The sequence below is a fragment of the Sminthopsis crassicaudata genome, chromosome 5 (assembly GCF_048593235.1).
Source record: "Sminthopsis crassicaudata isolate SCR6 chromosome 5, ASM4859323v1, whole genome shotgun sequence".
NCBI classification, from domain to species: domain Eukaryota; kingdom Metazoa; phylum Chordata; class Mammalia; order Dasyuromorphia; family Dasyuridae; genus Sminthopsis; species Sminthopsis crassicaudata.
The window spans coordinates 283681499-283697294 of NC_133621.1; the positions used below are offsets into that span (position 1 = coordinate 283681499).

The 15796-nt window shown below is 35.1% G+C and overlaps 1 protein-coding gene across 4 annotated transcripts in view; it reads left to right on the top strand.

Moving 5' to 3' along the window:
* NEDD1 (NEDD1 gamma-tubulin ring complex targeting factor) overlaps positions 1-15796 on the top strand; it is a 64030-nt gene that overhangs the window by 42355 nt on the left and 5879 nt on the right. For 3 of the 4 annotated variants that reach the window (XM_074271325.1, XM_074271322.1, XM_074271324.1), the window contains 5 exons: positions 1469-1603; positions 7828-7875; positions 8081-8310; positions 10243-10399; positions 15227-15383. In XM_074271325.1, the coding sequence (XP_074127426.1) occupies positions 1469-1603; positions 7828-7875; positions 8081-8310; positions 10243-10399; positions 15227-15383 (727 nt within the window). The remainder of the gene's footprint in view (positions 1-1468; positions 1604-7827; positions 7876-8080; positions 8311-10242; positions 10400-15226; positions 15384-15796) is intronic. The other variant, XM_074271326.1, reaches the window with a different exon arrangement.

Here is a 15796-nt window from a genome sequence, read left to right on the forward strand (position 1 = left end):
AAAGTAGATAGATTTTGGCTAAGTAAAGAAATATTTCCATGTGACAGTTGCTGTCTGCAGGTAATAAGTTCCTTATTACTGTAGATATTTAAACAGAAACCAAATTACCATTTTTGGCTTAATGTTTGGGGAATTTATGCTTCAAATAGGATAGACTAATGTTGATTGAGGTTCTGTCCTAATTTGGAGCTTCTGTATTTGATGCTTTTTGATGAATAACTGAAACTTATATCAATTTAATATTTTTTGAGGTTTTTCTCCCTGCTCCCACTTCTCCACAATTTTTTTCCTTTACTCAGCAATAAGATATTGTATCTATGTGCAAATACCTTACAATCTTAGAAATTTTTACAAAAATTGTTTTTATTCTAAAGGATAAACAACATAGTTTTTGTTAGTTAAAAAAAGGATAAATTTTACTAAATGTCTCCTGGAAATTCTTCCTTTGGTGGTTCAAACTTCAAACATTCCTCTAATATCTTTTAAACTTCTTTAAAATGTACCTTTTCTAAAGAGCTGTCTCCTTTTATTCTGGAATCTATCTACAACAGTTATGACCACTATGCACAGATTTTTGTCTTACATCTAGAAATGGATGTTTTGTAAAAATGTTTGTTGAATGTTCAGTCACTAATAGTTTTAGGAAAACCAAATTGCTGAAAGCTTGACAGGTTGTTGATATATTCCTACTTAAGGCATCTTATTTTGGCCAAGCTTGTGGATCATGACTTTTGATTCCTGGTTCTCCTGGAGGTCTCTGGCTGGCACATATTTTGTAAATAATTGGGTTCCATAGTTTCTTATCAGATAATATTAAAAAACAAGTGATCTACCAACAGGACTTGGAAACATCAGAACAACTGTGATCATTCTTCAGCATCTTCTGTGTTTCTCCTCTAAGAATGTACTAAAGCCTCTTCCTTTCCTAGAGTCAACTACTACTATTAACTGAGTCTTTTGGCAACTTTGACTTTTCTGGAACATAGTTACAGATAGATAAAATAGAAAAAAGCAGACAGGCACTGAAAGTCCAAAACTGAAAGTCCTGCCTTAAATTAGGCTTTCTTCTATGAGAGTGTCCAATTTATCTTTGTTTCCTGTCCAGGATAATAATGTGATGACAAATTTTCAAGGAAAGGTTAAATAGCATCCAATATTCCAAACAAGAGAAGGGAATTATATTTTCATCAGAAATGGTTAAGATAAACAGAATCATGATCCTTGAAAGAGTAAGCTTCCACTCTCTTAAAAATCTCAACTTTATAGAACCTCTGGAGAAATGGGACCTTACTCTCTGTGCTTCCTTGTATTAATGTTTGTGTTGATGTTCTTGGTGAAGCCATGCCATTTTCTAAATGCCACATTGCCAGAACACAGGTAAAATTGGTCACTTTTTGAACTCAGATCTAGCTTCTAATTCCATGTAATGGAAGACTTGATTTTATATTGATTATCTTTTTTTCTTAAGGCTTGCCTCGCAACACAAATCCAGATGTTGTTCCATCTAGAGACCCAGAATGTGGGAAGACTTCAGATCTCTCCAGCTTTGATGATTCTGGAGGGAGAAGTAGTTTAGGGGACCTCTTCTCACCTGTGAGAGATGGTAAGTCTTTTGTTCATATTTTGGAGCTCTTTTTTATTAATTGTAATCAGAAAATCTTCTGGGTAAAAATAGTGGATGAAGTTGCACTGCAACTTTTTTTATTCCTTTTTCACATCTTTGAAACATGGCAAAAGACTGGTTGGTGTAGCGATTGAGGCAAAGAAACATTTGGAATTATCTTTTCACACACGAGTTCCTCAAATGATTTTCTTTCTGGTATGTTATATTTGCTGGAACAAAATATTAATAGAATGCTTTTATGCGTTTACTGACATAGTCCTGGGATTATAGGTCTATGACCGGAGGAGTCTCAGAGGCAATCTAGATCAACTCCTTCATTTTACAGAGGAGGAAAATGATCAAGACAAGGGAGGTGATTTGATCCAGATCACAGAAGTCACAAGTAGCAGAGCCAGTCATCCCTGTTTTGTACTAAGAGGCAAGATCATCAGACCACAATGGCTCACTTGACTAGAGTCCTTTCCTTATTTTGGTTTCAGGAATAATTCAAGGATCATCTCCACCTTCCAGAGAAGGAAAACCAGCTCAGAGAAATGAAAGGACTTTACTAGGGTCACATGATAAAAGCCAGTGTGAGGCCTTCTTCCCAATTCTTATAGCTAGCCAAGTCAAGAGAAATCTGTCAAGAAAAAATGGTGGCGCTAATGTGAGTGACATATATTTGGCAACTGGTTGACGTGGCTGGCTCTGTGTCCTTAGGAGGAGCTTACCTAAATGACAGTTTTGGACTATAACCCATAATAGTGGACTGGGTGCTTCTGCTACTCTCAGAGTTTTTATGATAGTATGTTGATTTATATTACATTGTTTTGAAGAACCAGCTAAAAGGGTATTTTATCTTAGAGAAGAAAACCTTTGCAAGGTTGGATAGAGGACATGATTTCTTTTGCCTTTCAAAATTTAAAATATTTTCACATAAAAGAAGGTTGCATCTTAATCTACTTGGCTATAAAGGGAAGAACTAGCACCAGAAAATAAAAACTTATGGAGAGGCAGATTTTGTGATCCACTTCAGGAAATGCTTATCACTGGAATCATTCAAGTCAGTAATGTTATAGAAGTAATTTATTACTTAGGAAATAGGCTGGATTATATGATCTGTAAGGCTCCTTCCAGCTCTGAGGTTTTAAATTTTATTCTAGGTGCATTAGATAAGGCAGTATCTTAAGAGATAAGGTAGATGTGGAAACTGAGGTACAACTGGACAGATTATATATATCTAATACAAGATTGTAAATATTAGCTTAGAAGCTAATGCCTGCTGTTAAGTGTTTTATAAATCGGGCTAGTTCTTCTGATTTGTAATTCTTAACAGTGTAAAATTTGACCTGCAGTATTTTTTTAGGCCACATAGTGTACTGACCAGTGATCTAATGGATGTACACAATGTTTGGCTTGAAAGAGATTATATTAAATAGTAGAGAACATACACATAATGTGCAACTTACTTAAAAATCTTTAAAAAATTGTTCACATTTTAATTTTGTGGGGAGAAATTTACTTTTGATTTTTTTTCTATTTTTAATTTCCTCTTTTTCTACTTTGTTGATTTTTGGAATACATAAAAAATCATTTTGAAAGTGCCTTTCCTCAATTTTGTTATTCCCTTGAGCCAACAACTATCCTACCTCTCTCTTCGCTTAAAGTGGGGAGCATGGGGGATAAAAGGGAAAACTTTTTTTTTTTTTTTGTCAAGGTCATTTGGATATTTATTACATCATTTACAGGCCATACAAAATTATCAACTTATAGAACCCAATCAGTGGGAGCTTGTTGTACCTGTGGTTGCCTTAGCAAATGATTTTGTGTATGCAGCCTATGGGCCATACACTTCCTACCACTGACTTCTAGATATTGCCAAAATTCTAAAAAGAAATCCTCAATTACAAATGATGTTGAGACCTGCCCTGTTGATGTAAATGACATGCACACAAATGCACAAGCTGTGAGTGCCTGTGAAAGCATGGCAAAGGAGTGATCACTTGTCAGTCAGCTTGCATTGAAGGGAAGAAAGACGCATTTTTGTATATTACCTACCTGTGCTAGTTACTGTGCCTACTATCTGCAGATACCACGCATACATCATTCCATTTATATAGCACATATTTTACCAGCATTCTGACCACTGTGTATCACGGATATAGCATTTACTATGTGCCAATCACTGTGCTTACCATATGCTGTTATACAGTACCTAGTATGTGCCCAGTACTGTGGGCACAAGGGATATAAATACAAAAGAATAAAATTATCTGTCCTTCAGGGATCTTATATTTTATATATTCTGTATACATATACAGAATAAATATATAAAGAGAAGGTAGTTTAGAGAGAGAGGGAGGACCAGTTTAAGGTCTCAGGAAGGATTTCATATAGAAAAGGAACTCGATCTCTTTTAGCTCATGGTCTAGCCTGTGGAGTTCTCAGAAAATTATTTTAAAATGTAGAATAGAAAATAAAGAGGATTACAAGGGAAATAAATTATATTGAAATAGTTATCAAAATAGTTTTTAAAAACATAAATTCATGTATTCTAGGTCAAGACCTACTGTTTGAACTACATCTTGAAGGAACAGAAAGAGTCTTTGAGGAGATGAGGGAGTGCATTTAGGACATGAGCCAGCCATTGTAGAAGTATGAAGTGTGAGGAAAGACAAGGAACTCAGTGTGACTGGATCATTGACTGCCCAAAGAGGGGTGTGGTGGGGCCAGATTGTAAGGGTTTCAAAGACTAGGTAGAATTATATTTGATTGTAGAGGAAGGTGAATACAGTTAGGGCCACACTAAGAAAGGGGACACTGGCAGCTGTGTTTTGTAGCATATGGAATATAGAGAGAGTTGAGAAATGGAAAACAATTTGGAGGCTATTAAAAAAATTAGTAAGAGGATGGCCAGTGTGTTCCAGAGATGGGAGTCATTTGCACATAGACATAGGAGTAAAAGAACCATGAGTAATCAGTATTTCTGGAATGTGGAGTATGTAAGGAGGGGAGAAAGTTGTCAAGTGTGGTTGGAAAAGTAGATTGGAGCTGTTTAGTTAAGGACCTAAAAGCCAACCTGAAGAGGGTTTACCTTTGGAAGAAGGAACTCACAGAAGGGTCCTTCTGAGGGGAATGTCCTACTAAGATTTTCACTTTTCAGGAAATTTCTTTGGGCAGTTATATGGTATGGAAGGGTAAGAGATTATAGGTGGAGACCTGTTACATAGTTCAACATTAAATGATAAAGGTCTGAAGTAGGTAAGTGGGTGACAGAGAAGAAGTGAGAGGAGAGGGCAGAAGTAGCATTGGAGGCTCTACTTGCTCCCTTCCCCAGGTGGTGGAGTTAGACATTAGGATGAGTCTGAATTTTGTGCACTGATTGCTATCAGCATGAAATGCCAGCCCCAGACTTCAAAGCTACAGTTGTTATGTCAGATGAGCAGTTCAAAGACTTCAATCTTTTTAGCTACAAAGTGAAATATATTTCACTCAGAGGTCTTTTCATCACTGATGGGAAGGGGGGGACCCTTTGCAAATCACTTTCCTGAGGACCTCTTTGTGGATGAGATGTTGAGATGAGTACAGGCCTTTGAGCTTGTAGACAAGCTCAGCTCTAAGGTGCTTATCTAGAGGAGTAAGAGATATTTCTTCTCTCTTGCTAGTGACCAAGGGCTTTGTTAAAAAGGATTGTTCTGTAATTGGGTCTTGAGTCTCAAAAGTTATTTGACAGTTTTATAGTTCAATTAAATTAGTCCTGAGAATAACAGCAACAAAGTAATAGAGTCAATTAAGACTTATCGGATGTGGTTTGGAAGAAAAAAGAAAGGATTAAGGTTTTAAGGTGAGGTTTTAAGCCTGGGTAATTTGGAAATCATCAGTAGTGGAAATTCAGAAGTTGGGGGGGAAAAAAAAGGTTTTCTTTCTTTTTCTTTTTTTTCTGTCATGATGAGATAAAAATTCAGTCAGATATTTTGACATGTCAGTATAATATCACTAGGTAGAGCTATGTAAATATTTGGGTATGTTCATAATTGAGGAAAGAGATTAAAAATGGAGAAATAAGGACAGCTAGGTGGCGCAGTGCATAGAGCACCAACTCTGAAGTCAGGAGGACCTGAATTCAAATCTAGTCTCAGACACTTAACACTTCCTGGCTGTGTGACCCTGGGCAAGTCACTTAACCCCAATTGCCTCAGGCCCCCCCCCAAAAAAAAAAAGATAAATAGATTTAGTAGCTGACTACAGATGAGATATTTAAAGCTATCAAAATATTGGGAAAAGATGACTGAGGACAGAGCCATGGGAACAGCCCACATTACAGTGGAGAGATGAGGGACTATGAAAACTGTCCTGGAAGCTGGGGAAAGAGAGAAGGCTGGGATGTTTAAGAGTATTGGGGGCTGTAGAAAAGATGAGAAAGATTTAGCCTGAGAAAAGTGTGCTCTGTTTGGCAGATATAATGCCATTTGATGAACTTGAAGAGAATGTTTTGAATGGAAGTCAGAATGCATAAGGTTGAGGTGGGTGAGAAAGTCAAGGTACTAAATGTTAGCCTGCTCTTCCTGGAAGTTTACCCATTAATAGGAAGAGAGAATATATAGAATGCTACTTTATGAGATAAGACCTGACCATATTTACAAGATGTAGATTAGAAAAGGAGAATCTGAAAATAGAGAGGAAATGTTGGTGCTACAGGTAATGGGAGTGGGCCAGGTCAAGGATACAAGGATTGAAGGGTTAGCTTTCTCAGATAGGGAGATGATGGATGAGGACTTAACAAGAAACTTTGCAGGTTTTGATGATTGAAGGTTAGTGAGTTTACAGTGGATGGCTTCAATCTTTTCAGTAAAGTATATTTTCTATTGAGAGAGAAGATCATGGTGGTAAATGTGATAATTTGAGAAAAAAAAAAGAGGTTTAATACACCGTGATTCAATTAGAATTGAATGAAAGGATTACTAGATTGGATGTGCTTATTTGCTACCAAATTGATGTTCATAATTTCACAGAACTCATGATATTAACTCCCTGTTAACCTTCAATGTCTACCCATTGCCTAACAAAGAAAACCAATATTGTGACTTAAAATTTTTTCTATAAACTAACTGTACTCCTTTGCAGCCTTATTTCACTTGTTTCTTCATATTCCCTATGTCTCAACCCAGCCATCGGATTTGTTTGAATTGGGTTTTGACTGTGGAGAAGGGAGATAGTTTGGCAAATGGTAGGCAGGAGACTGTTCATGTCCTACAACAGTACATGTTAAATAGAAGTCATCGAATCTGGAGAAAAAAAGAAGAAAAAGACAGCTAGTTTCCTTAACTCGAAGAAAGGTACCAGGCAGAGTAGGGACCCACAGTGAACATCATATTGTTTAAAATAATAATTTACAGTCTGAGTAAAATGTGCTGCTTAGGTAGTAGACTGAAATGCAGACTGAGAAACGTATTTTTGGACCTGAACAATAAAGGAATTTGTTTTGTTTGACTCTACATGTCTAGTGGTTTTTGTTTCAGAGGTAAGAGGATGAGAAAAGGCAGAGCTTTCTTTGAAAATAAAATGAAATTTAATTAAAAAAATAAAAAAATATTTTTTACTTGTATAATTTTTTAAAATGAATTTTGAAATATTTCCAATCATATATTATCTTTCTTGGTCTTCCCTATAACTATTTGAAATAGGCAGGCTAAGTAAAGTAGCCATGACTTTCCTAGGTTACTCATGGGCGTGTAATGAGTCAGGATTAGAACACATTTCTCTTGACCTTTAAGACCCATCTTTTAAATATGATCTTACCTGCTCTATTTAAATGAATCTTCATGTAGAAATGAGGAAATATACTTTGAGAAAAGTAGGGAATTACTCATATACTGACAGAGTTGCATAGTAGGTTCACTTTTACTTAAATGTTCTTTGTTCCAAAGGGAGTTTTTTTTGGATATCCTGGTAAATTAGTCTGATCTATGATAAAATAAATTATTGATTGTGGAAGAAAGTGACCAGACATGGTTAAGTTTTGTTTGGATTTGGGATTTCTTTTTGGGTATTATCTTGTAGCTACTGCTTGAAGAATTGAAGAGGGAAAGTGTCAACACTAATCCTTTCCTTGTCTTCTGTTAATTTTCTTTTTTGTTCCCCTTAAGAAGCTTCCTGATGAATAGATGGGGAATGAAACTTTGATTTTATTTTCATTTTTTTTCTTTACTGTATAATTTTTATAGATGCTGCTGTCCACAAGGCAAGTGAGGACTCAATTGCCCGAGGAGATGGTAGGAACTTTTGCAATACTTTTTTCCCATCTCAATAGTGAGGACTTTTATGAAAGATTTATGTTAAAGATTAAGACATGTGAAGTCAATAATTTTCTTTATTATTTATAATAATTTGTTTCTTAACCAGTCTTTTGTGAAATGGAGTATAAATTATAGTCCATAGCTATCATGTACAAAAGAAATCCTTTTCCCTTCTTTTCAGGCCTAGACTTTCTCCCACAATTAAATGCGATGTTTCCAACAAGAAAACAGCCATCAAGTACAAACACACCAATATCACATGTTGGCTCTCTTCATGTCTCTATGGAACTCCCACTTACAGAAGAGAATGAAAGCCAAGATGCCACAACTGAAAGTAAGAAGATGCAGCTAGGAAAACAGGAATCAAAGGAACCCTTAAAACAGGTATCTTTGCAGGAGAATTTCCATCAGGTTGGTGTTTTTGTTTTTGTTTTTGTTTTTGTTTTTTGGAGGGCAGGAAGGGGTATCTTTTCATAGACAGTAAGCGTAATGCATTTCAATACTTAACCAGAGCTATTTTATAGTTTTGGTTAATGGTCCTTTGATGCAGGTTAAGCCCTTTTTTGCACCTTTAGTCTTCATGAATTTCTTTGACCAAAAAGATTCACCACTCTTGGTCCATCTCTGGTGCTGAGTTAGCAAAGCTAACTCTCAGCTAGAAGGCATATAGTCTATCTTTGAGTCCATCTCCAAGTTCCTTGTGCTTTGTAAAAATCTGACAGAACTTATGCACCACCAATAGAGTGTAAAGGAATTCATAGTCGCCTCCACTACATAACTTTTGGTATGAAAACTCATTATTTGACAAAAACTGCTAGGAAAACTGGAAAGCAATATGGTAGAAACTAGATATTGACCATAATCTCACACCATATATCAAGATAAGGTCAAAATGGGTGCATGATTTACACATAAAGGGTTACAGCATAAGCACATTAGGAGAATATGGAATAGTTTACCTATCAGAACTATGGCTAAGGGAAGAATTTAGGATCAAAAAAGATATAGAGAACATTATGAAATTCAAAGTGGATAATTTTGATTACATCAAATTAAAAAGGTTTTATATAAACAAAGGCCTCATTTCTAAAATATATAGAGAACTGAGTCAAAGTTATAAGAATATAGGTCATTCCACAATTGATAAATGGTCAAAGGATATGAAAAGTTTTCAGAGAATTCAAAGGTGTCTATAGTCATATGAAAAAAAAAATGCTCAATCACTATTGATTAGAGAGCTTCAAATTAAAACAACTCCGAAGTACTACCTTACAACTTTGATTGACTAAATTTCTTTTTTATTCCTTTAAAAACAAGATACTTTATAACTGAATATCAGATAACACTTCATCCATATTCATCTGGAATTTATATCCATTGGAACGTGAAATACCAATTCATTTAAATAATTTAGCCTAAGTTATATAGCAAATCAGTGGCACTAAAATTAGATTCTATCTTACTTGACTTTAAAAACTATTTTATTTTCTACAAGAATTTGCTTCTTCATCAGAGGTGGAACTAGTAAACATTATATGGAAAAACCAATGAGTTATAGTTAAATAGTCACACAGTAGAATATATTTTTTTTATTCATATAAAAAGCACTTTGATAGTCTCAAACTATTATTAAGATATTTTATTAAGATAATATATATTACATATATAATATATAACTTTTTATACCCTATTTTCCAATAGTGATTTCAATAAGACCCACCATAATAAATTCCCTCTAGCAATAACAAAACTAACAAATATACCTGTTATACTCCAATTTAATTGATTACTGAAAACATGGAGTAATACTAAATTTTTACTTTTAGGGACTTCCATGATAGAATATGTAACATTTTATACCTGTACTCTACCACTTCTCTCCTGAAAGGAGGGAAGCAGTCAATATATAAGTTGTTCAAGAAGAATGAAAATGTCACTTGAATTACTTTAACAGATATTTATGAGACTAGTCAAATGTACACCTTTATTCTTACAAGGAATCCTATTTTATCAGGTAGTATTTTTATTGAAAGCGATATTTAGTAATAAATGTTCAGGATGACTGAATTTTTCTTTATTAGGCTGTCAAAAACAGTCTGTCTTTGTATTTGTTGAGGAAGTCTGTGTTCTAACATTCTATTAAAATTTATTTTGATAACTGGCCCAAATACTACTTTTCTTTTGACTTTTTTTTTTACTTCTCTCCCACTCTCCCAGAGTAGACAAAAAAACTGTTAATATAGGTTAAAATAATATAAATTTTAAAAAGGTTAGTATATATTTTTTAAAAATTGGATGCTACAAATAATATTGCTAAAATTGGTTTTTATTGTAAATTTGAAGCTTGCCAAGTTCATCTCCTCTGGTGCTGAATCTGGAACTCTAAATACCTCCCCAATACCCAATGCAACAAGAAGCCCTGAGAAAATAGAAAGGCCAGAGAGAGAAATTCAAGGCCATTTGACACATGAATTCCCAATCAATGGAACTACCATAGCTAGTAAGTACATAAAGCTGCTTATTGATGTCTTTTTTTATGTGTTACACAGATTCAAAAGTTTTAGAAATTTAACTTTAAAAATTAAATAAAGATCACTGAGTTTGGAAAAGAGGTATAGGATGTATAGTAGTTAGGCTTTTTTATATTCTCTCTTTTAAAAAATAAACATTTATGTAAATATTTCATAAGTATGTTTTTAGGTTTAGTACACATGTCAAAGGAGATTTTATATTCAGTTTTTGGAAGAATATGAAAAGAAATTACTATTGATGAATCAGGAAATATGACTATTATTTCATTCCATTTTCCAGCAATCAACTTCTGTAAGGTGATTCCAATGCATTTGAGTCTTTTTCCAGATGTGATTCAGATGTAGCTTGACTGTGTAACTTGTAATCTTGGAGTTTATAATCGTGAATGGAAGGGAATGCCGGCCATCATGAGACATGTATCTTAGACTGTAGGAAAGCAGCAAAAGTGATTGGTATCATACCACCATCAGTGACTGCAAAAGGAAAAAGGAAGGATGGTTTCAAGTTGAAATATCAAAAATAGCTAATGATCAAATTATTAAAAATTCCACGCGATCAAAATATCAAATTCCAATAGAAGATTAATGGGTAAGAAAAGATAAGATTCCAAAGAGACATGGCTGCATGGGGGATTCTCCAGTGGACTCAGATTTTAGAGGTACACAGGGAGGCAATGAGGAACATGGCTGCAGAGACAGGCTCGGGAAAGCCAAGGCCTGGAATGATCCAACACTTGTGAAGGTATGAAAGTGAAGGCCCCAAAAGGGCTTTTTCTGGGTAGTCAGATCAAGGAAGGAAGAGGTTTCCTTTTGGAAATAATGGTTAAATATTAACAAGTGACAGAAGAGACAGAGCTGGGCAGCTCCAGTTTTCATTTATCTTCTCCAGGAGGAGGACAAAGGTGGGACAAGCAAGAGAGTCCTGGGAGAGGGGCTCAGAGGCCAAGCCAGGCAGGATGCCGGTCGTTGTCAGGGTGAGCAACATTTGAGGAGCGCTGTAGTTATCACATGCTATTCTTGTAACAGTCCTGTGAGGCAGAGACTCTTTATCATCCCCATTTTACACATGAGAAAATCGAGGCTGAGGGACTTCGCCCAGGGTCACCTAGTAAATGGATAAGACAGTATTTCAACTTCTGTCAGTATTTCAGCTGATTCTAGGTCCCCTTATCTATTCATCTGCCTGCTTGCCTGGATGAGAAGAGCACATAGCTGCTTAACATAAATTTATCTCAGAGAAATAGAATGTTGAAAGAAGGAAGGTATTTGGTCCCAAATAAGTATAATTATTTGGTCCCAAATAAGGTATTTAGTGATTTTTTGCTAAATGAATGGTTTGTGAAGGTTACAGAGGGAAGTGTTTACTCAAAGCCATCTTGGGCACATTAGTGATCAGTTGTAACATCAGTGGGAGTAATTATTTAAGGGAAGACAGAAAAAACAGACTCTGGATTTTCAAGGCTGTAGGGAATGGTGTGGGACAGTGAGAAGAACAGGGGTCTGGCATCAGCATCTGAATTTACATTGCACTTTGACACTTAGTCCCATGAGACTTTGAGTGAGGTGCTTCACATTCCTGGGCCTTGGGAACGTTGGTCATAAAATCAAAGAGTTGCACTAGAGGGTTTTGGGTGGTCTGTCTTGATCCATGGTCCTATGAAGGTGGAAAAATGGCACGGGCAAGCAAGGGATGAAAAAATCCAACCCTTGGACATTAAGGAATAGATTGGGAAGCTTTTTCCACAGAGACCAGAGCTCGACTCGCTGAGCCAGGAACAAATTTTTCTGCTACAAGAGCTGATAACCACTAAATCTCGAGCACCCTCATAAAAAGTCATTCAGGGCCTACACAAATAGTAGTGGTTGCTGAAAGTGATTGCATATTGATCTGACTTTAACAATGGGAAGTATTTTGTCTTCCTGAGATCTAAGCAGAAAAGAAAAGCTAGATTTGGGAAGAGAGCAGTTATTAAGACATTAAAAAACAGATTTGATTATGCCCACAATTAAATAAAATCCTAGTGATGGACTTTTAGCTGAAAATAGGGTTCATCAAAAAAAGTCGGTTAAAGTGAGTATTTGCCAGAAAATTTACAAAATCAAATCAAGAGACCCTAGATAATGGAGGAAAGAAGGGGAAAAAACAACCCTATCCATATGTTAGCTACTAAGCCAGATAACTAAGAAAATAGCAAGTATGATATGGGTAAAGTCTCAGCAGAAAAAATGTAAAGACAAGTCAGTACCTAATAGAAAGAGCATAAATAACCTGTCACATAGCAAGTATTGAAACACAGGACCATTGGTCTTGGAATTAGTATCACATAGCCAGAAGTTTGAATGTATAGGCATGAATTATTCCATTGAAGAAATGAAAGAGGATTCTGTCTAAAGAGAGGATTAAGGATCAGAGGGAATTTTGTTGTGAAACTCCAGATTTTAAAAAAGTTAGAAGATGGAAAGGCAGGTAATTAAGAACAAAGTCATACATTTATGTAGGATAGTGCAAGTCTTGAGGTGAAAGTGATGCTGGAGATGAATACTAAGAAAAACAACAAAAAAAAAGACCTTTTTAATTGTAGAGATAGGACCGTCCCTCAGTGGATAGGATAGTGAAAGTGATTAATATCAGGAATATGGAACTGGTCAACTCTTGCTAATTTCAGTTCCTAGAAGAGCAAACTTTATATTGGAAAGGTTAATAAATGGTGGGCAAGGAGAGATGAAACATAGATCAAAGAGGAAAATGTTTAAAGAACCATTAGCTGTTGTTAATGAGTACAACACACTATAGCTTTTGAGTTCTGAAAGAGCAGGAATTGCTATCCTGTTATTAATAGATAATGAGAAAGGTGTTCGAATAGTTCACAAATTTCCTAGCTTTCTAAAAAGGGAAGAGAATGGAGTTTGATTCCTGACAAAATTCTGGAATGTATTATTAAAGATCTCTCAGCTTGAGATCTGTAAACTTGTTTTCAGTGCCTCTGTGTGTGTGTGTGTGTGTGTGTGTGTATTTGTGTATGTGTGTATTTATGCATGTTTTTATGTACATATATACTTTCTTTGTAATCTTTGTATTTTTGTATATATTATACAGGTAAAACATTATACTGATAAATCCATAGCTTCACCGGATTGCCAAAAGAGATCCATGACGCAAAAGATTAAGCACCCCTATTTTGATTGAAACCATTTAGAAACGAAAGTTGTTTTTTGTTTTTTTTTTTTTTTTAAATTCCTAAAATCCCATAAGACTTTATCAAGGCTATACCAGAATAATGTCATTTCCTCTCTTGATAGTCAACTAGATCAGAGAAATGCTGTAACTTCGGTACACCTGTCTTTCAGGTAACCATTTGAATATTTTCCAATGCCATCCTTGAGAATAATGTGAAAAAATATAGACCAGACAACAATATAGTATTCTCAACAGTATAGAATTACCAACCCCACAGTGGTCATTATTAGGCTTTTAGCCTGTAGGCAGGTCTCTAGCAGAATGCTTTAAGGACCTGTCCTGACCCTATGCTGGTCAGTGTTTTTATGGGGAACTTGAAAACTGTCAGAAATAGCAGATTTACAGATGATGCAATGCAAGGAGGGGAGGGAATCATTAAAATGTGGGAGAGATTCAGCTTCCAAAAAGAGCTTAACGTTGTACTCTATCTAATGAAATTTATTAGGGATAATTGTCAAGTCTTTCCCTTGGAATTGAAGAATTTCCTGCACAAGTGGGAGGTATTGCTATGTACCAGTTTGTGTAGAAACATATTAGGATGTTTATTGGATTGTAATCTCAATGTGTGACAGCACATGATTTGGCAACTTCTTAAATGGCATGGTGGCCACTATGAAGGGCGAGATAATCCTTTTTTCTTATAAGGTCAGAACACATTGGGGGGGGCATTGTGTACCATTCTAAGTGCCACATTTTAGGAAAGGAGATTGAGAAATCTAGAGATATGCTTCTAGAATGGTGAGAAGTAGCAATCATGTCACAAAAGGATCAATAGAACGGTTTGGGAATGTTACTTACACTTTCTGTACTCCAAGTTAAGGGAGGAAATGAAAAATGCCTTCAAGTAATTAAAGCGTTGTTCTGTGGAAAAGGGATTCTGTTTCTTGTTTGACAGAAGGCAAAACTGATAATGTATGGAAATTGTAAAGTTTTTTAGATGATAGAGTTAAACTTTCTAATAATTAGCAATAGCCAAACTGGAATGAAATGTCATAGAAAAAGAGGCATTGATTGGATTTCTCTTCACTCAAGGTTTTCAAATAGAGGTTAATTTGTTAGTCACATTTAAAGACATCAGGAAAAATGTTAGCTAAACATTCAGTTGTCCCTTAGCAATAAACTATTTACTATGACTAAATATGATGTTCTTGTGTATTTTGACTTTTATTCATCCTCTTTCTGGGTGTTGGTCTAATAATTTTAAAAGCATTTTAGCCAGTTTTCTCTTAGCTATACTTACTTATCTTCACACATATATTCTCTTGTGGCTGAACTATAACCAACTTGTTATGTTTGTTCGATGTAAGATAGATAAATGGTTCATAGAAATTTTAAGATGAATCCCCTTGTCATGTATTATCATATTATTCAGTTGGCAGTTTATAAATATAGATAAATGACTGCTGGAAATAATATAATAGAAAGTTCCTGGGATCTATTTTAGAAACATTTTCCCTCCTAAATGTCATAAAACTTAGTTGTTTTCTCTAGTTTTTCAAGTATGTATTTGCCATATAGATATATATTTAATAGCTGATTGTTTTTTGCTCTATTTTAGATCCAAAGATAACATCCTCTGTTACTTCTGGAGTTGCCAATTCACTTTCAGAAAAAATAGCAGATACCATTGGCAGCAACAGATCAAATATACCGCTGACATCTGTTCAAATCCATTTTATCCAGAACATGATACAGGACACACTGGATGACTTTAGGTATTATCTAATAAAATTATTTTTCCCTATTCTTGACTTGTTTGTTTTCTTGTTAATTGCACAAGCAAATTAAAACCAAAATGCAGTGACTAGTACTTTGAAGTTTCTGCTTTGAGTCCTGAAGTGGAAAAATTTGAATATGATTTTTTCAGTAAGACTTTAGCAGACATGGAGTAGCTTATCACGTTGACTTCAGTCTTTTTTGCATTTGCTGATTATCATGTAGTAATAAGCTCATTCATTCAGTACAGCTGGTGGACTACTTACTTAAGCCGCTGCATTTTGGCAGTCAGGATGTTGGTTTAGATGTTTTTGTAACAAAATTAAGTTGGCAAAATTGGAAAAATAATACAGGGTTCCTTAAATATAAGACTTGTAGATTGTATCTCAAATATGCCATTTATTTATTATAC